Source organism: Rhinopithecus bieti, unplaced genomic scaffold (assembly GCF_001698545.2).
Source record: "Rhinopithecus bieti isolate Rb0 unplaced genomic scaffold, ASM169854v2 scaffold_19459, whole genome shotgun sequence".
NCBI lineage: Eukaryota > Metazoa > Chordata > Mammalia > Primates > Cercopithecidae > Rhinopithecus > Rhinopithecus bieti.
Window position 1 is genome coordinate 2413700 of NW_016809864.1, and position 22801 is coordinate 2436500.

A 22801-nucleotide genomic window follows, 5' to 3' on the forward strand; every position below is an offset into this window, starting at 1 on the left:
AAGGAAAAGGAATGCTGTTTGGTGCAAGTGTGGTAGTGATATTAATAGCTGGTTTTCACTGAGCACCAATTCTATGCCGGGTATGTTAATCACTATGGCTAACATTTATTCACTGCATTATTGGATACACTTTACATGTATTCCTAATTCTCATTTTTCCCTCATAGCAATCCATACAGGTAGGTACTGTTCTCCCCACTGTACAGATGAAGAAAGTAGAGGACAAAAATGTTTCCCAAGGTGACTCAGTGCCTGAACTAGAATTTGGGACAAGGTTTTTGTCTTCCTTGCGGTCTCTAAGGTATGAATTCTTGGCATCGGTGATAGGTAAGGCTTGATAGAAACTTTCCCAAAAGCCTGGTGCTGTTAGTCATCCTCTGTTAACAGGTGCCCCAGGGCAGCTCTTCTCAACACCCCTTCCTGGCGCTTGTTCTTGTTGGCGTTTGGCTTTCAGGTGTTTGCAGAACCAGAAGCCCTTGCCTGTTTTTTGACTTAGCACCTTGTTTCAAAGCAGATCAGCGGTATATCCCTAAATTAAATTACAGACACGGCAGGCGCTAATTGGCAGGTGAGCTGCACTTTAAATAGAGCGCATTCATTCTGGCCGTGGAAGCAGAACCCTGCTGGGATAATTGTTATCATCAGCAGCATCACCCTGACAAGCTTTAAAAGGATTCTGTAGCAGTAAGCAATTTGCAGAATTGAAAGGTGAAAACACGCTTTAAAGTGTTCCTGTCGATTCAAGGTCGGAGGGAGGTGACTGCATTTTTCAAGACAGGCGGCAGGTGAGAGTCACTGGATTGGAAATGTGATGGATGTACAGATGATGGTCTGGGGTATTTCGAAGCATGTTGTTGGCCAGCTGGCCGAGGGAGTTGTCACCAGATTCCCCGTCCTGGTTTCTGAGTGGAAGGAAGGCTGTTGTGTACAGTTGTGTGAATTAGACTGCTCTGATGAGCTTGGGAAGTGGATTAGTTTGACATTTAGGGATTGAGACAGAAGATAGTCTTGAAGGACCTGCCCTCTTGCTGGTTTTTGTTATTCCTGGGAAGATTATTCTAAATGATCCCAGTGATTGGCTTGATCCACACATACTTATGCTCACTCATACAGATGTGTACATTTAGATGCTGCGAACACAGAAGAACCCATGCGAATGCCCTCTGCTATGAAGGGAATTAATTGTTAAGCAAATGCTGATTGGTCATCATGGACTGGGCACTGTGCTTTGGTGCTTTCCTTCCCTTTCTAGTTACCCCAGTAACCCTGGGCGGTTCTGTACTTTTGTGTTGATTTTATGGGAGAGGATTTTCAGGCTTAGCATGGTTGAGTGACTTCCCGAAGGTCATTTGGTTGAATGGACTTTTTCTCTGTTTGTCCTGCCTGCTAGACTGGAAGTCCCTTAGGGACGAGTTCTTGTTGTGTCTAGCTGGTGACACATAGCCTACCTCGGTTCACAGCTCACAGGAGGAATGCGGTGGATCCTAGTGAAGTTGAATTGAAACATTAGAGTGAACTTAACTAGCCTGCCATGCAGTTTATGTAGATGGGTGTACTTGCCTCCTTCCGGAAGGCAGGTTCGAGGCCTTTGTGACATTGCAGAGGGGACTGTAAGCCTCTTTAGCTCCTAGATTGGAAGCCAGGTCTAACTGCAAAGACTCAGCTTCCCCCACTTGGAATATTAAACCGTTGTGAACGTGACCGTTTCGAGGAAGGCCAGGTCCCCTCATTTTGCAAGGCAACATGATTTGGGTTTGCAGTGAGCTCTGAGGTCCCTTTCTGCCATACTGTTTACTAACTGTGTTGCTGGGTGAGTCGCTTCACTTGTCCTGGCTTCAGACCTTGTCTTTCACATGGTGATGGCCTTGGTTGTGATGATGTCAGATGTAAAGTGTTTACTGCAATGGCTGGTGCTTAGTTACTGCTCAGTAAATAGTAGTTGCTGTTGCTGCTGTTATTATTATTGCCAGCCCAAAAAAGTGTTGAGAGCCAATGTTAAGAAAACAGATCACAAAATTATATATACATTAGCATGACAACTATGAAAAAATCTGGGGTTGGGCGTGGTGGCTCCCGACTGTAATCCTAGCATTTTGGGAATCTTAGGCAAGAGGATCACTTGAAGCCAGGAGTTTGATACCAGACTGCACAACATAGCAGAACATCGTCTCTACAAATAAATACAAATTAAAAAATTAGCTGGGCATGGGGGTGCGTGCCTGTGTCTCAGCTACTCAGGAGGCCGAGACAGGAGGATCACTTGAGGCCAGGACGTTGAGGCTGCAGTGAGCTCCAGCCTGGGTGACAGAGGGAGAGGCCTTGTCTCAAAAATAAACAAATAATAATCAATTTAAAATGTATATAAAAAAATTTAAAAATCTGTGTGCATGTGGATAAAAAGTGGTGGGATGTGAGGAGATACAAGTAGTTGTAGGAATGACTGTCTTATGGATAAAAATAAACTGTCTTAGGTTTCCCATAAAGCCTTAAATCTGTTCCTATCCTCAGACTGAGTAATTCGACATGTGGAAATCTTTCCTAAGGAACTAGAAATGAGGACAATTATTTATGTATAGGGGTGTTCTTTACTGTACAGAGGGAAAGTTGGCCATGTGCCATGCCCTTCGTAGTAAGGAAATAGTTATGTTTTACTGGAAAGCCATCAAAAATCATCTTTGAAAGACTTTTAATTGTAATAGGAAAATGTTCATGATCTAGACAAGAAAATAAATGAATCAGGATACAAAATTACACAAATAAATATGTATGCATATACACTCATACAATATGATGTGGTTTTATTTATTTATTTATTTATTTTTGAGACAGAGTCTCACTCTGTTGCCAGTCTGGAGTGTAGTGGTGTGATCTTGGCTCACTGCAACCTCTCCCTCCTGGGTTCAAGCGATTCTCCTGCCTCAGCCTCCCGAGTAGCTGGGACTACAGGTGTGCGCCACCACATCCAGCTAATTTTTGTATTTTTAGTAGAGACGGGGTTTCACCATGTTGGCCAGGATGGTCTCGATCTCTTGACCTCGTGATCTGCCTGCCTTGGCCTCCCAAAGTGCTGGGATTCCAGGTGTGAGCTACCGTGCCAGGCTATTGTTTTTGTTTTGTTTTTTTGAGACAGAGTGTTGCTCTGTCGCCTAGGCTGGAGTACAGTGGTGCGATCTCGGCTCACTGCAACCTCTGCCTCCTGGGTTCAAGTGATTCTCCTGCCTCAGTCTCCCATGTAGTTGGGATTACAGGTGCCTGCCACCGTGCCTGGCTCCTTATTATATTTTTGGTCGAGATGGGATTTCATCACATTGGCCAGGCTGGTCTCAAACCCCTGACCTCAGATGATCTGCTTGCATAGGCCTTCTGGAGTGCTGGGATTACAGGCGTGAGCCACTGTGCCCGGCCTGATGTGTTCTTTTCTTTTGGCTGCTGTAACAAATTAATACACAGTTGGTGACTTTTAAACACTGTAATTTATTCTCCCACGGTTCTGGAGGCCAGAAGTCCCAAATCAGCTTCACTGGGCTAAAGTCAAGGTGACAGCAGGGCTGCTTGCTTCTGGAGGCTCCAGGGCCGAATCTGTTCCTGGTCCTTCCAGAGTCTGCTCTCTGCCCACCTTCCTTGGCTATGGCTGCCCCATGCTAGTCTTTGCTTCTCTGGTCACATCATGTCCTCCTCTTCTGCGTCAGGTTTGTCTCTGCCTGCCTCTGATGAAGATCTTGTGATTATATCAGCCTCACAGGGATGACGCAAGATAACCTCCCAATTTCCAGATCCTAACACAGTTGCAAAGACTCTTACCATATAACACAGTATTCAGAGAATTCTGGAGCTTAGGACATCAATATCTTTGAGGATTATAATTCAGCCTACAGCAAACGTTGATTTTATTATAAAAAAGAAAAGTGCAGTAAAAAAGACTGAGAATTCTTAAAAATGTCATCGTTGGTCTTTCCTGGATGCGAGGTTTTAGAGTCATTCTTATTTTTGATATACTCTTCTATATCTCCCACTTTTTAAAAATTTCATTATTGTTTTGGAGACTGAGTCTTGCTCTGTCACCAGGCTGAAGTGCAGTGGTGCAATCTCACCTCACTGCAACCTCTGCCTCCTGGGTTTAAGTGATTCTCCTGCCTCAGCCGCCCGGTAGGTGGGATTACAGGTGTGCGCCACCACGCCCAGCTAATTTTTGCATTTTTAGTAGAGACGGGGTTTTACCGTGTTGGCCAGGCTGGTCTCGAACTCCTAGCCTCAAATGATCTACCACGTCAGCCTCCCAAGTGCTGGGATTACAGGCGTGAGCCACCGTTTCCAGCCTCAATTTTTATTTTAGATTCAAGGGGTACATGTGCAGGTTTGTTACCTGGGAACATTGTGTGATGCCGAGGTTTAGGGCACGATTGAACCCATCTCCCAGGTAGTGAACATAGTACCCGGTAGGTAGTTTTTCAGTCCATGCTCTTCTCCCTCTCTACTCTCTCTAGCAGTCCCCAGTGTCTCTTATTTGCCATCTTTTTGTCTGTGTGTACCCAGTGTTTAGCTTCCATTTATAAGTGAGAATATACAGTATTTCATTTTCTATTTCTGTGTAATTCGCTTAGGATAATGGCCTCCAGTCATCCGTGTTGCTGCATAGGACACAATTTTATTCTTTTTCATGGCTGCATAGTATTCCGTTGTGTAAATGTACCACATTTTGTTTATCTAGTCCACTATTGGTGGGTGTTTGGGTTGATTCCATGTCTTTGGTGTTATCCCCCACCTTTTCCATCCTAAGGGGATGCTCTGTTACAATCTCCAACATCGCCTAGGGGCTTTGTGTGTTCCTCTCCCAATGCTCAGTACCCCAGTCTGAGTGCCAGGTGCCTGTGCCCTCTCTCTATAGAGCCCGTGTTCTGGTACTACGTGAAGGAGGTCCTCAACAAGCACGAGCTGCAGCGCTTCTACTCCCTGCGCCACATCGCCTCAGATGTGGGCCGGGGCCGCGCCTGGCTGCGCTGTGCCCTCAACGAGCACTCCCTGGAGCGCTACCTGCACATGCTCCTGGCCGACCGCTGCAGGCTCAGGTACGTGGCCGGGATGGGACCTGGGATGGGGTGGAACATCGGGTGAAGACCTTGGAGTCTGGAGTCAGACCACCTGGATTTTCATCCTAGTTCCCTGATCTGGGGCAAGTGGGCCTCTCTTTGACAGCTCTGGAGTGTTCTGCTGAGCTGTGGGGAAACTTGGGGGAGAATCATTGAGAGACTGCCTGTAAAGGGCTCGGCATGGCACTTGAATGTGGAGAGAGCTGTTGTCTTAGGACATAGCTTGCTCTTCACTTTCTGGATTTTTTTTTTTTAAGACAGGGTCTTGCTTTGTTGCCCGAGTTGGAGTGCAGTGGCATGAACACAGGTCATTGCAGCCTGGACTTCCCTGGCTCAAGCAATCCTCCCACCTCAGCCTCCTGAGCAGCTAGGACCATAAGCGTATGCCACCATGCCTGGCTAATTTAAACATTTTTTTTGTAGTGATGGGGTCTCAGTGTGTTGCCCAGGCTAGTCTTGAACTCCTAGGTTCAAGTAATCTTCCCACCTCAGCCTCGCAAAGTGCTGAGGTTACAGATGTGAGCTACCATGCCAGGCATAGAGTTTTAATTTGGGATTCTTGCATTCATTCAATCCCAAACTGAAAAAAACATGGAAATTTTAACTTGGAGAAGGAAGTCATTTTTTTGGTTTTTGTTTGTTTGTTTTTGAGACGGAGTTTCACTCTGTTGCCCAGGCTGGAGTGCAGCGATGCTATCTGGGCTCACTGCAACTTCCGTCTCCCCAGTTTGAGCGATTCTCCTGCCTCAGCGCCTCCTGAGTAGCTGGGATTATACGCATGTGCCACCACACCCAGCTAATTTTTTGTATTTTTAGTAGGTACGGGGTTTAATTATGTTGACCAGACTGGTCTCAAACTCCTCACCTTAGGTGATCCGCCCACCTAGGCCTCCCAAAATGCTGGGATTACAGGCGTGAGCCACCATGCCTGGGCGTGGCCATTACTTTTGCTCTGAGAATGGTGGACTAGACATGTTGTTTTGTGTCCTTGAGTGATACGGAGTGACATTGATGAATCCTTTTCTGGTTCCTTAAGTAACTTCCCCATCAGCAATGCCCGGATCTTCAACAGTGAAATTTCCCTGAATTCAATCAGTGGGCAGTTTGTGAGCAGTATGGTGTGTTCCCTTGATTTTATATCTTGACCTGTGTTCCTTAGTTCAGGTCTCCTCTTCTGCTTTATCTGCTGCTGTGGTCACCTCTCTACTGGTAATGTCTCAGGTTTTCTGGTATTGTGCACTGGGGCTCTTAAAAATACCCTTAAAGTTCTCTGTTGCTTGTGGCTCTTTGTTCAGTTGTGTGGGTCCAAAATGGGAGGACTTGGGAGCCAGGAGGACTGACACTGACGACACCTGTGTACTGCTCAGGGTCAGAGTCCAGGGGGCTGAGAACGTCTGGACCTCTGGGGCATTAACCAGCTTTAGTTAAGGAAAACACACTCCTGTTTCTTTCTCTCTTTTCTTTTTTTTTTTTGTTTTTGAGAAAAAGTCTTGCTTTTTTGCATAGGCTGGAGTGTAGTGGCGTGATCTCGGCTCACTGTAACCTCTGCCTCTCGGGTTCAAGCGATTCTCCTGCCTCAGCCTCCTGAGTAGCTGGGTCTATAGGCGCACGCCACCATACCTGGCTAATTTTTTGTATTTTAGTAGTGAGACGGGATTTCCCACCGGGGGTGTTAGCCAGGATTGATCTCGATCTCCCTGGACCTTTGTGATTCCGCCCGTCTCGGGCCCCAAAGTTGTGGGATTAACAGGCGTTGAGCTTACTGTGTGTTTGGTACTCCTGTTTTCTTTCTTTCTTTTTTTTTTTTTGAGATGGAGTCTAGCTCTTTTTGTCACCCAGGCTGGAGGGTGCAGTGGCCTGGATCTCAGGCTTCACTGGGCAAGCCCCGCCTTCCCGGGTTCACGCCATTCCCCTGCCTCAGCCTCCTGAGTAGGCTGGGTACTACAGGGCGCCCGCCACCCGGCCCGGGCTAGTTTTTTTTTTTTTTTTATTTTAAGTAGAGACGGGGTTTTCACCGTGTAGCCCGGATGGTCTCGGATCTCCTTGGACCTCATGGATTTCCCCCTTTCTCGGCCTTCCCAAAAGTGCTGGGATTACAGGCTTGAAGCCACCGCGCCCGCCTACTCCTCTTTCTTGGAAGTGAGTTTCTGTGAATCCAGCATATCATTTATGGGTAGTTCAGAGTTACATACTCAGTCTTGAAGTTGAAGTGAACAAGAAGAAGAAGTGAGTCCAGCAGGTAAGAATCACAGTTGACCTTAGCTGGATCACCAGCCACTTCCCCAACCCGATGTGGGGAAAACACATTCATTTAGACGCACGAAAATGGGCTCAGATTTTTAAAGGATCATGATTTTAGGAATCAGGTGCAGTCAGAATGTCAGCTTAAGCACGTGATTTGTACGTCTACTAGCATTTTCTGGGAAAGTATATTGGAAATGCACCTCTTCTCTCTTTCTCCTGCCTCAGCCTGCCCGGTAGGTGGGATTACAGGTGTGTACCACCACGCCCAGCTAATTTTTGCATTTTTAGTAGAGATGGGGTTTTACTGTGTTGGCCAGGCTGGTCTCGAACTCCTAGCCTCAAGTGATCCACCATGTCCGCCTCCTAAGTGCCGGGATTACAGGCGTGAGCCACTGTTCCCAGCCTCAATTTTTATTTTAGATTCAGGGGGTACATGTGCAGATTTGTTACCTGGGAACATTGCATGATGCCGAGGTTTAGGACACGATTGAACCCATCTCCCAGGTAGTGAACATGGTACCCGGTAGGTAGTTTTTTAGTCCATGCTTTTCTCCCTCTCTACTCTCTCTAGCAGCCCCCAGTGTCTGTTGTTTACCATCTTTATGTCTGTGTGTACCCGGTGTTAGTTTCTGTTAGTTGTATTCAGTCCCTTCAGTGACTAATTTTTCCAACTCCTCACTCAACTACAGATTGTGTATCCCTGACTTTGCTTTCGTGAAATTGACTTTTGCCTCAATTAATTTAGAATTCAGTGACCTGGAGGGGAAGTTATGGCATGGGGATTTTTGGTTGTCATTGCTTGACAGGAAGCCAGAGAGAGCTTGGAAGTTGGACTCGGGAGAACTGCTTTTAAGACAGGCCCTGTAGGCTTCCTTGACGCCCTTATCCCAATGCCATCTAGATTTGTGGTGCATTTTTAGCCTCCTGGCCTTTTCCAAGGATAATATGGGCTTTCAGGTCTGTAACCTAGGCAGGCATTATATTATTATTATTATTATTATTATTATTATTATTATTATTATTATTTCGAGGTGGAGTCTCACTCTTTCGCCCAAGCTGGAGTACAGTGGTGCGATCTCTGCTTACTGAGCCTCCAGGTTCAAGCGATTCTCCTGCTTCAGCCTCCTGAGTAGCTGGGATTACAAGCATCTGCCACCATGCCCAGCTGATTTTTTATATTTTTAATAGAGTTGAGGTTTCACTGTGTTAGCCAGGCTGGTCTCGAACTCTTGATCTCAAGTGATCTTCCCACCCCAGCCTCCCAAATTGCTGGGATTACACGCATGAGCCACCATGCCTGGCCAAGGCAGGCATTATATTAAATGCCCTGGTTGATGAAGCCATAGAGGCTCTGTAATTTCTGTCTGAAATGGTCTCTTCTTGTATTAGGTAAATCAGGCGAGCCCTGTTAGCTGGCTTGGATTTCCTGTCTGTCTCTTGGGGACATTGCTTGAGTGGAAGTCACCCACCTGACTGGTCCCGCCTACTTTGCTGCTTTATAAATACATTTACATATAATGTCTATTTTAGTACTCCGAAGCTGGGGGTCTCGGGGGACCAGCGAGGAAGTTGTAGGATGTGTGTGTTCGATCTTCTGTTCATAAGCAGAAGCTTTAAACCAGCAGAGACCTCAGACAAATCATATCCCTCCTGGGGTGACCAGGTGCAGATCTTCCAGGGAGCCATGTAATGAAATTTCTTGGTTAATAGACACAGAGAACCACTGCTAAGAACGATTTCGTCTTCTCTTTGAATCTGCAGCACTTTTTATGAAGACTGGTCTTTTGTGATGGATGAAGAGAGGTCCAGCATGCTTCCAACCATGGCAGCGGGTAAGCCTGGCCCAGACCAGGGCGCCGTGCCTTGTGACACTTGCGAGCAGAGGGGCTGCCTTGGGGCAGATCCACAACGCCATGGAATGTTGTGATTCTTCTCTGTCCCTCAACAACTTAATGAGTCACTTGCTGCTGTCCTTCTTTTACTAGCACTGAATGTTGGTTTTTTTATTTTTATTTTTTTAAAGACAGAGCCTCACTCTGTCGCCCAGGCTGGAGTGCAGTGGTGTGATCTCGGCTCACTGCAACCTCCGCCTCTTGGGTTCAAGTCATTTTCCTGTCTCAACCTCCCGAAAAGCTGGGATTACAGGCGCCTGCCACCACGCCCACCTAATTTTTGTATTTTAATAGAGATAGGGTTTCACTATGTTGGCCAGGCTGGTCTCAAACTCCTGGGCTCAAGTAATCCACTCGCCTTGGCCTCCCAAAGTGTTGGGATTGCAGGTGTAAGTCACCATGCCCGACCAGAGTGTTGGGTCTATTTATCTAGAATGTGAGACCCTGGCAGAGAAAGCGAAGAGTTGAGGTTTTTAGTTGGGCTTTGGAGATGTAATATACCTTGCGGGGAATTGGAGGTGGGAGACCTACCTTTGAATCCTGGCTTTACTCCTTGCTAACTGGTGACCTGGGGCAGATGCTATAAGCTTGGCTACCTTTTCTTTCCTCTCTGTGAGATGGGAATCATGCTGTCTCAGCCATCACCTTCATGGGGCTGTGAGAGAATCATGTGAGATCGGGAGCCGCACACGTGACAGTCATTATGGAGACCCTGGGTTGATGTTACTTGGTGGAATGTTACATTGTTTGCCCTTTGACTCAAAGGGTGAAAGGTGGAATCAGCCGGACTGAAGTGGGCAACTTGCTTCCTCTTTCCAAGTTCTTTGTTGCCTCATTTTTGTTTTTCCTTGAAAGTTTATACTAAGTCTTAAGTATTTGGGGTTATGTTAGTCATGTCCATTGATGAGTAAAAGGATTTGACCATGATTTCTTTGCAGACCATAAGATGCCAGTATAAGTTTCTGACCACAGTAATGATGATGATGTTATCAGTGCATATTTGATGGTTTATGGAACTGAGTGTCTTGTGAGTGATTGCCTTTAATACTTACAATCCTGTGAGAGAGATAATATTGTCCCCATCTTACAGATAAGGTGACTGGAGTACAGGGAGATGATAAGTTGCTGGACCAAGGTCTTTTTTTTTTTTCTGAGGCGGAGTTTCACTCTTGTTGCCGAGGCTGGAGTGCAGTGGCATGATCTTGGCTCGCTGCAACCTCTGCCTCCTGGGTTCAAGCGATTCTCCTGTGCAGCCTCCCCAGTAGCTGGGATTATAGGCATGTACCACCACACCCGACTAATTTCATATTTTTAATAGAGATGAGGTTTCTCCGTGTTGGTCAGGCTGGTCTTGAACTCCTGACCTCAGGTGATCCACCTGTCTTGGCCTGCCAAAGTGCTGGGATTACAGGGATGAGCCACTGTACCCGGCCTGGACCAAGGTCTTGTAGCTAGTAGGTGGCAGTGCTGGAATTGACCCCCAGGCAGTCTGATCCCAGAACTTGTGCCTTCACCTCCTCCTGGTTGACTTCTTATTTGTATTTATCTTCCTGCCTGTTAGGGAGAGAATGTGGCATGACTCAACTCCCATGATAACGGATGTCTGCTGACCCCAGTTTCATGGGAGGTGTTTTTTTTTTGTTTTTTGAGACAGGGTCTTACTCTGTCACCCAGGCTGGAGTGCAGTGGCACAATGTCAGCTCCCTACAACCTCCACGTGGGAGGTATTTTTATACCTATTTAAGATCAGTGTGTCTCCTCTTCTGTACTCTGTTGTCTGCAGCTGTCTTCTCTTGTTGGTGGTATGACTGCCCATCAGCAAGCACTCCAGACTTCTCCCTTGTTTTGGGCAGGTCTGAACTCCATACTCTTTGCGATTAACATCGACAACAAGGATTTGAACGGGCAGAGTAAGTTTGCTCCCACCGTTTCAGACCTCTTAAAGGAGTCAACGCAGAATGTGACCTCCTTGCTGAAGGAGTCCACGCAAGGAGTGAGCAGCCTGTTCAGGGAGATCACAGCCTCCTCTGCCGTCTCCATCCTCATCAAACCTGAACAGGAGACCGACCCCTTGCCTGTCGTGTCCAGGAATGTCAGTGCTGGTGAGTGGGAACGGGTGCTCGAGGCGGAGCAGAGGGAAGCAGAATGTGGCTGATGGGGTGGACATACCTCATCTTCTGAAAGTCATTCCAAGGGGAATAGAGTCCAGTACACTTGTTTTCCGTTTGTGTTTCTGTTTCTCATTCTCATTCACTCTGAAAGGGCTCTGACGGCCTTATCTAGATGCGAGAATTGCCGGGTGGAAAAATGAGCAGCTCAGCCATAGCAAACGGAAAGTGAGGGTGTGAGAGACACCGGGAGCCAGATGACATCGATCTTCATTCATTCATTCCTTTATTTGTTCCTTCATCGTATTCTGTGTGCTAGGCAGTGAGCTGAATAGGAAGGACAGATTGCCAGCAGGTAGCCTGCAGTCTCCTTTGGGATGGGTGTGGGTGGGTAGTTCATGACAAAATATATAATTTATGATCCTTAGGATAAAAGGGATGAAAGCCAAGCATAGGCTGCTATGGGGAACATCTGCTGATGGGCTTGCCTCTGATTGGGGATGGCATTTAAGTAGAGGCTTCAGGAAAGACAGGAGTTGTCAGCTTTCACTCTAGGGAGTCTGGGGAAGGCAGAAGATAGTTGGTTCAGGCTGGGCTTGGTGGCTCATGCCTGTAATCCTAGCACTTTGGGAGGCCGAGGCAGGAGGATCGCCTGAGTTCAAGGGTTCTAGACCAGCCTGGGCAATGTAGTGAGACCCTGTCTCAATTTTTAAACTTTTTTTTTGTTTTTTTTTTGAGACAGAGTCTCACTCTGTTGCCCAGGTTGGAGTGCAGGGGCATGATCTCAGCTCACTGCAACCTTCACCTCCCAGATTCACGTTAATTCTCCTGCCTTAACCTCCTAAGCAGATGGGGACTACAGGCGTGTGCCAACATGGCTGGCTGGCTTCTTTTTGTATTTTTAGCAGAGATGGGGTTTCCCATGTTGGCCAGGCTGATCTTGAACTCCTAGTCTCAGGTGATCTGCCTGCCCTGCCCTCTCAAAATGCTGGGATTACAGGTATGAGCCACTGTGCCCAGCCTGTTTTTTAAAAAATTTAATTAAAAAATTGAATAAAAAAAAGAAAGTTGATTAAGATTAATTTGGTGATAAGTTTTCAATACCCTTTGATTCCTTTGGGACATTAAGATGTTACTACAGCAAAATTGGAAATTTTGTTGTAGTATGTATGTGTATATATGTAGAGACAGGGTCTTGCTATGTTGCCCAGGCTGGTCTTGAACTCCCGGCCTCAAGTGATCCTCCTGCCTTGGCCTCCCAAAGTGCTGGGATTACAGGTATGAGCCACTGCGCCTTGTTGAAATTGGAAATTTTGGGCTTAAGTACTTAGTCTCAGTATCCTCAGATCTCTTAAACAAGGCAGTAACTGGGGCCATCCGTTTGGAATTACTGATGGTGAAAGTGCAGAATCCCATGGTGTGTTTGGTATACAGTGGCCTTGTTTGTCTTGCCCTGTGCTTCTCCAGCAGAGACCCTGCATGAACAGTGTAGGAGATAGGGCTGTTGATGGCTTCGTGTAACAAAGACACTGAAATTTCTACACCCACACGAGTAGCAGTCCCACCCATTTTTGAAACTCTGCTTTTGAGGTAATCTCGAAGTTGTGCTATACCAGTGAGGCCTCACCGCATCACACATTGGTTTAGACGGATTAGGTTTTTGGAATTGGCTCAAAGTGTCTTACATCCAAGTGTGATGATTAAAATGGGGCACAAAGAGTCTTCTCTGAGTGCTGGTCACTAAGGCAGGCTTGATTTGTTTTTCAGTTAGCGTTTGCTCTATAACAAGTGATTAAAAAATGTAGCGACTTAAAACCACCACAGTTCGTTCCTTTTTTAGTTGGGTTGGCATGGTGGCTCTTCCGCTGGATTCTTTGGGCTCACTCATGGGAGCTGGTGGTTAGACTGGAAGATCCAAGATGGCCCCATCCACATGTCTGGAATCAGTGCTGGGGCGGCTCAGGTTGTGCTCATGGTCTCTCATCCTCTAGTCGGCTGAACTGGCTTCTTTATGTATGGGGTCAGGGCCTCTGTCTGGGAGAGCAAAGGCAAAGCTGTGAGACCTGTTAACACCTAGCTACTAGAACTCACACAGTGTTATTCCTGCCACTTTTTTTTTTTTTTTTTTTTTTTTTTTGAGGCAGAGGCTTGTTCTGTCACCCAGACTGGAATGCAATGGTGCAATCTCAGCGCACTGCAACCTCTGCCTGCCATGTTCAAGAAATTCTCCTGCGTCAGCCTCCCAAGTAGCTGGGATTACAGGCATCTGCCACCACACCCAGCTGATTTTTTTTTTTTTTTTTTGTATTTTTAGTAGAGATGGGGTTTCACCATGTTTGCCAGGTTGGTCTTGAACTCCTGAACTCAGGTGATCCACCCACCTTCACCTCCAAAGTGCTGAGATTACAGGCGTGAGCCACTGCGCCCGGCCCTTTCTGCCACATTCTCTTGGTAAAAGCAGGGCATGGTGGCTCATGCCTATAATCCCAGCAATTTAGGAGGCTGAGGCCAGAAGTTTTGAGACCAGCCTGGGCAGCACAGCAAGACCTCATCTTAAAAAAAAAAAAAATTAGCTAGGTGTTGTGGCATGCACCTGTAGTCCCAGCTACTCAGGAGGCTGAGGCCGGAGGATTGTTTGATCCCAGGAATTGGAGGTTACAGTGAGCTATGATTGCACCATTGTACTCCAGCCTGGGCAATAGAGCGAGATGCTCCAACTCGTAAAAAAAAAAAAAAAAAAAAAGCGGAGCACTACGCCAGCCAGATTCAAGAGAGTACAGAAATAGACATCACCTCTGGCTGGAAGGAGCCACAAAGCCCCATTGCAAAGGGGCATTGCACAGGAATGGCAGGAATTGGAGGCTGTTTGACTCTTGACTACACCCCCCAGCTGGTTTTCCTGGTCTCATCTATGGCTATGAGAATATTTTCCAAAGAGAAGCATTGAAGATCATTTTGGTAATGGTAGCATCCTTCGCATCAAAGTGACTGCTTAGAAGGAACAGTTTCAATGTGGGCTCTGTGGTGTGTTTATTTAAATCAGAGGTAGAGGGCTGTATCCATTCTGCTCAATCTTCTGTACGCAGGTTTTCATTGAGGATTTTAAAAAGTCTGAATTAATGTTACAGTGGATTTCTCAGTAGAATAGTATTTTCCATAACCTGGAGGTAAATTGGTTCCATCATCCTTTTGTCTTGCCTACTTTTGCTTATACCATATCTTCTTTTTTTTCTTTTGCCAGATGCCAAATGCAAAAGGAGCGAAAGAAGAAAAGAAAGTGACCAACATTATCTCATTTGATGATGAGGAGGATGAGCAGAACTCTGGGGACGTTTTTAAAAAGACATCTGGGGCAGGAGAGAGCTCGGAGGACAACTCCGACCGCTCCTCTGTAAATATCATGTCAGCCTTTGAAAGCCCCTTTGGGCCAAATTCCAATGGAAGCCAGAGCAGCAACTCATGGAAAATTGATTCCCTGTCTTTGAATGGGGAGTTTGGGTACCAGAAGCTTGATGTGAAAAGCATCGACGATGAAGATGTGGATGAAAACGAAGATGATGTGTATGGAAACTCATCAGGAAGGAAGCACAGGGGCCACGCAGAGTCACCTGAGAAGTAAGTTCCCGTCACACTTCTTTGTGTGTGTGTGTGTGTGTGTGTGTGTGTAAGATGGAGTCTCACCGTCCCCCAGGCTGAAGTGCTGTGGCATGATCTCAGCTCACTGCAACCTGCACCTCCCGGGTTCAGGCTATTGTCCCGCCTCAGCCTTCCGAGTAGCTGGGATTACAGGCATCTGTCACCACACCCAGCTAGTTTTTCTGTTTTTAGTAGAGATGGGGTTTCACCACATTGACCAGGCTGGTCTCAAACTCTTGACCTCAAGTGATCCGCCTGCCTTGGCCTCCCAAAGTGCTAGGTTTATAGGCGTGAGCCACCATGCCCAGCCTCCCCTTGTACTTTTAATGAGGGGTTACGTTCACCGTTTTCTCTTTCCGTGGTATTAGGTGAAATACGACAGCAGGTTTTATATTTGCCCAGGGCATCATTCATTCTTCAGGTGTTGATTTAGGAGTGTTGTTTGGAAGGAGTGTTATTTGCTCTTTCCCTGAGAACTGAAAGAGGGGAAGGGAGTACATTTGAGGGCACTTAATACAAAGTTAATGTCAGAATGTGTGCCTTGAAATTCTTGCTTTATACATACATCTGTCATTTTCACTTCCCAGGGTTCACAGGGTTTCACAGTCTGATGAGACTGTGCCTATTCTTATTTTTTATTTTTACTCTGAATTTTCCTTGCATCTGACTTGCCACTAGTGCAGGAAGCTCAGGACGAAGGCAGGGTTAGGAGAATAGTTGTGGTATGGTGACTTCGGTGTTTATCTGCAGGGGTGTGAATAGCGGTAACTTGCCTGTACCTGCTGCCTTAACCGTGGAGTTGGCCGGGCGCAATGGCTCACACCTGTAATCCCAGCACTCTGGGACACCAAGGTGGGTGGATCACCTGAGGTCAGGAGTTCGAGACCAGCCTAACATGGTGAAACCCCTTCTCTACTAAAAAAATACAAAATTAGCCTGGCATGATGGTGCATGCCTGTAACTCCAGATACTTCGGATGCTGAGGCAGGAGAATTGCTTGAACATGGGAGGCGGGGCCAAGATGACACCACTGCACTCTAGCCTGGGCAACAAGAGAGAAAGTCCTTCTCAAATAAAAAAACCCCAAAATACCCCAAATAAGCTAGTTACCTCTTAGGCTTTGTAGCGCCCAGTGCCCTCCTAATCATGACTACTGCAAAATCCAGTTCCTTAAAGTGTAAAATGAGGCCAGGTGCAGTGGTTCATGCCTGTAATCCCAGCACTTTGGGAGGCTGAGGTGGGAGTACTGCTTAAGGCCAAGAGTTTGAGAGCAGCCTGGGCAACACAGCAAGACTCCATCTCTACAAAAAATAAAAAGTGTAAAATGAATGTACAGAAATGTATCTTTCTATCTGACCTACATCTTACAGTATTGTTTAGGCTGCAGTATATCTTTAGCCCTAAGATTTTCATTTTCATGTTGTTTTAATATTAGGGTTTTTTTTTTTTTTTTTCTGATGAGACTGTGCCTATTATAGTTTTATTTTACTCTAGTCCTCATCCACATGGATACTTGCACTAATAGTGTTACCTTATTGATCATCTGAGATATGCCAGATGCTGCAGGTGGTTTGTACACTGTATTGTAAGACTTCTAGCAACCCTATGAGGTTCATGGGCATATCACCCCCATTTTACAGACAGAAGAACAGGATTCCATAGAGAGGCAAGATTTGTCAAAACCATTGGCAAAGTTGAGATTTGGATTCAGATATGCTGTAATCCAAAGCTTATACTGTCAATTTTTTTTTTTTTTTTGAGATGGGTCTTGCTCTGTCACACAGGCTGGAGCACAATGGCTCCATTTTGGGTCACTGCAACCTCTGCTTCCAGGGTTCAAGTGTTTCTCCTGCCTCAGCCTCCCAAGTAGCTGGGATTACACGTGCCCGCCACTATGCCCAGCTAATTTTTGTATTTTTAGTAGAGACGGGGTTTCACCATGTTGGCCAGGCTGATCTCAAACTCCTGACCTCATGATCTGCCCGGTTCGGCCTCCCAAAGTGCTGGGATTGTAGGTGTGAGCCACTGCGCCTGGCTCTTCTGTCAAATGTTTTTCATATTTCTACATAGTTATGAATACTGATTTGTTGATGTGATGATTAATTTTGTGTGTCAGCTTAACTGGGCTGTGGGGTGCCCAGATTGAACATTACTTCTGCTTCTGGGTGCGTCAGTGAGGATGTTTCTGGGTGAGGGTACTGTCTAAATTGGTGGACTCAGTAAAGGAGACAGCCCTCCCCAGTGTGGATGGACCCCATCTAATCTATTGAGGGCCTGAACAGAACAAGTGAAGGCAGGGAGGGATTCTTTCCTTTCCGCCTGCTAGCTTCAGCTGGGACATGGGTTTTCTGCCCTGGGCCAGGGACTGCTAACATCTGCTATCCTGGTTCTCAGGCTTCAGGCTTGGACTTCGCCACACCACCAGCTTTCCTGGGTCTTCAGCTTGTGGACTGTGGGTCATGGGACTTCCTGGTCTCTGTGGTTGCGTGGACCAGTTCCTCAATAGAAACCTGTGTCTGTATCTGTCTCTCTCTCCATGCACACACCCCTTGGTTTTATTTCTCCGCAGAACCCTGGCTAATGCAGTTGCCGTTCAGTCAGCTCAACATGTTATGACTTGTGAAATGTTTCCCCTTTTGTTGGGTATTTAGGTTGATGGTTTCTGTTTTTGCGTTTTGTTATCAGCCTATCTTTTGTTTGCAGCCTATCTCAAATGAATATTTTCACACGCAAGATTTTTTCCTACGACTGAACTCTTTGTTAGGGCAGCTTTTCAGCAGCCTTGTTCTTGCTCATAGGATATGAGTGTTTTTGTATCTGGCATCCAAGTCGTGTGACCCGCTGTGTTATTCAGGGCTCTCCAGAGAGGCAGAACCAGTGGGGCAGGACTGAGCAGGGGGCATTCCGTATGTGGATGTGTATAGTTCCTTCTCTGTCCTGCTCTGTTTTTGCCTCAATTTCTACCTCGCTCTCTACCTCTAACTCCGTCTCTATCTCTCTCTGTTTCTGTCTGTCTGTGTCTCTGTTTCCTGTCTGTTTGTTTGTTTTGTTTTGTTTTTGAGATAGATTCTTGCTTTGTTACCCAGGCTGGAGTAGAGTGGCATGGTCTCGGCTCACTGCAACCTCTGCCTGCGGGGTTTAAGTAATTCTTGTGCCTCAGCCTCTCAAGTAGCTGGGATTACAGGTACCCACCACGCTCTGCTAACTTTTGTGTTTTTAGTAGAGATGGGGTTTCGTCCTGTTGTCCAGGCCGGACTCAAACTCCTGACCTTGTGATCCACCTGTCTTGGCCTCCCAGAGTGCTGGGATTACAGGCATGACCCACCGTGCCCAGTCTTCTCTCGATTTATTTTAAGGAATTGGGCCGGGCGCGGTGGCTCAAGCCTGTAATCCCAGCACTTTGATTTGGGAAGCCCGGAGACCGGCCCATTGTTTTTTTTGCTCGGTATCACAAAGTGTCATGGAGTGCGAGACGCATCGCGGTGGCTTACCTTGGTGAAACACCCCGCCCTCTATAAAAAATACAAACAAACTAGCCTGGGCGATCGGTCGGCGGCGGCGCCTGTAGTCCCCCGGCCTACTTGGAGGTGAGGCAGAGAATGGCTGAAACTCGGGGCAGGCGGAGCTTGCAGTGAGCTGAAAATGGCAACCACTGCACTCCAGGCCTGCCGGTGGCAGGGCAGCGAGATTCCATCTCAAAAAAAAAAACAAAAAAAAAACAAAAAAAAAAAAAAAAGGCAATTGGCTCATTGTGGGGCTGGGAAGTCCAAAATCTGCAGGGTAGGCATGTGGACTGGAGACCCAGGGAAGAGTTGCAGTTCAGGTCCAGAGGCAATCTGCTGGTGGAATTTCTTCTTCTTCTGGAAGGTCCATCTTTTTCCTATTGAGGCCTTGCACTGCTTGCATGAAGCCCGCCCACATTATGCAGCGTAATCTGGTTCACCCAAAATTTACTGATTTAAAATGTTAATCTCATCCAAAAAATACCCTTATAGAAACATCTAGAATAATTTTTGACCAAATGTCTGGGTTTTGTGGCCCAGCCAAATTGACACATACAATTAACCCTCGCAAGTGCCTTTATTCTTTTTTTTTTTTAGAACAGTCTTGCTTCATGGCCCTAGCTGTAGTGCAGTGGCGTGATCTGAGTTCACTGCAACCTTCGTCTCCTGGGTTCAAGCGATTCTCCTGCCTCAGCCTCCAGAGTAGGTGGGACTATAGGAGTGCACCACTGCGCCCGGCTAATTTTTGTATTTTTAGTAGAGATGGGGTTTCACCATGTTGGCCAGGCTGGTATTGAACTCCTGAGCTCAAGTGATCCACCTGCTTCAGCCTCCCAAAGTGCTGGGATTGCAGGCGTGAGCCTCCGCACCTGGCCACGTGCCTTTACTTTGTAATCTGGGCCTTTGAGGAGATGCTGCTTGCTGATGCCACTGAGTGTAGTCACATGGGTGAGGCTAGTGTGTGAGCCAAGGCAGCCCCCAGCATTGTGATGTGTAAATGCCCAACACAGTGCAGGGTGGCCTTCACTTGGCCTGGGCCCTCTGAAGCCAGAGGGCCTCCTGCAGACTCCGGACAGCTCTCCCTGGGATTAAGAGGGATCTTGATTGACCCTTCCGCAGAGCAGCCTGGGGAAGACACCGCGGAGTGATGGGGTGGCCTGCTGAGTAATGCTTTGATTTTGATTCTAAGCTGATGTTCACAGGGAAGGTCAAGGGGGCTGGTGCACAGCAGATGTGTGAGGGGAATGTGGCCAGACCGGGAGAAGCTCACTGTGGATTGCCAAAGCTTCTGGCAGAGTCTGCTGCCCTGTTGTCTCTAAGATCCTCTGTTGGTCAAAGTTAGGCTTATTCCTCGGTTTACTGGTCATTAAACCACTTCTTTGATGTCTGAAGAAGTCTTGTTTCTTCTGCCTCAGTATTTATCTCAAGTATTAGCTTTGCTTTTTGTATATTTCTTTAAAAGGGATAGTATTTTTATTACAGTCAGGGTTTGTCGTTTTCTTCTTTGTTTTTTTTTTTGTTTTGTTTTGTTTTGTTTTTTTGTTTTTTGAGACAGGTCTTGCTCTGTCATCCAGGCTAGAGTGCAGTGGACTGATCACAGCTCATTGCGGCCTTGAACTCCTAGTGTCAAGTGATCTCCCTACCTCAGCCTCCTGAGTAGCTAGGACTATAGGTGCATGCCACCAGGCGCAGCTAATTTTTTATAGAAATGGGGTCTCAAGGCATTGCCCAGGTTGGTTTTGACTTCCTGGCCTCAAGTGATCCTCCCATGTTGGCCTCCCAAAGTGTTGGGATTATAGGCATGGGCCACCGCGCCAGGCCCAGACAGGGCTTTTTAAATCACTTTATTTGTGTTCTCTGATACCGGTAGGGAAGTAGGGGGAAACATAATTCAGAAAGGACTACAAACATATGTGGCGTCTCGCTATTCTGCATCTCACTAGCAGTTAAGCAAATGCAAAGGGAAACAAGGCCGCATATTTTACCCATCATATTTGCAGAGACCTTGGGTTGGCACCCTGGTGGAAGGGAAAGATCTTGCTGTCAGTGGGTCCTCAGTTCCAGGCACATCCCATGGCATCCACTTAGTGTCTGTGGGATGAATGAGGCTGCAGGGGTGGTGCACAGGGGCTGCCCTCGAAGACAGCTGGAAGCAGTTGATAGCCTTGGGGGAAAGCAGTTTGACAAATTGGCGTGAACTTAAGGATGTTTATTCCACTTGATTTAGCAGTCCCAGTGCGAGAAGCTACCCGGAGAACATACCCTCGATTCAGGGAAAAGTTGCTGCATCTAGATACCAAAGTCCTTATTCAGAGAAGCAGAACACTGGAGTCGACCTAAATGTGCAGCCACAGGGGGACAGTTAACAGCAGAAGATTTTGTAGTTTAAGCCTTGACATCTTGACGTTTGGAATCTCAAACATCTCAAATGATGTTTAAGAGTATCTAGTGTTATGAAGATGAGCTAATGAGTGTATTATATATATGTATATATTTTTGTTTGTTTGTTTGTTTTTGAGATGGATTCTCGCTCTGTCACTCAGGCTGGAGTACAGTGGCACAATCTTGGCTCACTGCAATCCCTGCCTCCTGGGTTCAAGCGATTCTCCTGCCTCAGCCTCCCAAGTAGCTGGGATTACAGGTGCCCACCACCACACCCGGTTAATTTTTCTGTATTTTTAGTAGAGATGGGGTTTCACCATGTTGGCCAGGTTGGTCTCAAACTCCTGACCTCAGGTGATCCACCCACCTTGGCCTCCCAAAGTGTTGGGATTATAGGCATTAGCCACAGCGCCTGGAGTGGTTTTTTTTTTTTTTTTTTTTTTTTGAGACAGGGTCTTGCTCTGTGGCCCAGGCTGGAGGCAGTGGAATGATCTTGGTTCACTGCAGCCCTTGACCTCCCAGGCTCAAGGGATCCTCCCACCTCAGCCGCTCCAGTAGCTGGGTCTACAGGTGTGCAACACCACACCTGGCTAATTTTTAAATGTTTTGCAAAGACAGGGCTCGAACTCCTGGGCTCAAGTGATCCTTCTGCCTCGGCCTCCCAAAGTACCGGGATTACAAGTGTGAGCCACTGGCCTGACCAGCAATCTTTAATGTAACTTATTTTGAGGTGGTGGTCCTTGGGGCTCACTTCTCGGGTTTGGAACCTCATCCTCTTGGGGCCTGGCTTCGCCTTGTACTTGGATATGTTGCGGGAAAGGGTCAAGAATTATCTTAGAAACCAGCAGAACGTCGCACCTGCCCGGAAGCAGTGGAGTGGCTGAGACAGGTCTGGCTGCTTTTGCTGCCTTCTCCTGAAAGGGCGCCCCTTACCACCTCTGGGTGCTTGCCCTGTGGTCACCAGTGGCCGGGTCAGAGCCTCAGGAGGGCACCTCTTGACAGATTCCAGAGGCACAGCCAAGTTCACCTGGTTCTCTGCCCAGGTTGGGCGTGCTGCCAGGACACCGGCGGGAGTGGCTCTTCTTTTGCCCCCATCCTGCTGTCTGAAAGCTTCATTGTGTTACGGGCATGGTTGAATGATCCGTCTTGCAAAATTCTGCTGGATTATTTACTCCTGCGCTTCTCGCTCTGTGCCAGATGTCTGGCCAAAAGCTAGAGAGGGCTGAAAGGAGACTTCTACCTGACAAGCCTCTAAAATAGGAGCTGGCAAACCATGCCTGCAGGCCAAATCCACCCCCAAGCAGTGAACGGCTGTTTCGTTTTTAAAGAGTTGTTAAGAGACACCAACAAAGAAGAGTATGTCCCAAAGCCTGAAATATGTACTCTGTGGTCTATTACAGAAACTATTTATGGATTTTAGAGTAACTCTGAAATAAACTATATAAGTAATGTCACTTGTGGGCAGGAGACGAGAGACTCAGTGCACTTGAATTTGGAAGACCTGGGCTCCAGTCCCACAGCCTTGGTTCTGTTGCTCAGGGCTGATAGCCTTGGACAAGCCACACATTCTTTCTTCTTTTGCTTCCCTTCCCTTTGTTTGCCCCTCCCTCCCCACTTTCCTTCCTTTCTTAAGTAGATATGATTATGATCTGCTTTGGTCTTCTTTATCTACTGAGATACAATATGATGTTTAAACCTTATAGTACGGGCTGGGGCGACGGCTCACGCCTGTAATCCCAGCACTGTGGGAGGCTGAGGTGGGTGGATCACGAGGTCAGGAGATCGAGACCATCCTGGCTAACACGGTGAAACCCCGTCTCTACTAAAAATATAAAAAATTAGGTGGGCCTGGTGGTGGGCGCCTGTAGTCCCAGCTACTCGGGAGGCTGAGGCAGGAGAATGGCGTGAACCCGGGAGGCGGAACTTGCAGTGAGCTGAGATTGCACCCC

At 47.1% G+C, this 22801-nt stretch overlaps 1 protein-coding gene across 1 annotated transcript in view; it reads left to right on the top strand.

The window, feature by feature from the left end:
- Nucleotides 1-22801, top strand: part of SNX29 (sorting nexin 29) — a 604821-nt gene that overhangs the window by 67944 nt on the left and 514076 nt on the right. Inside the window, exons 5-9 of the mRNA XM_017890705.1 lie at nt 4886-5066; nt 9093-9163; nt 11077-11325; nt 14040-14074; nt 14606-14946. Coding sequence (XP_017746194.1) covers nt 4886-5066; nt 9093-9163; nt 11077-11325; nt 14040-14074; nt 14606-14946 — 877 coding nt within the window. The remainder of the gene's footprint in view (nt 1-4885; nt 5067-9092; nt 9164-11076; nt 11326-14039; nt 14075-14605; nt 14947-22801) is intronic.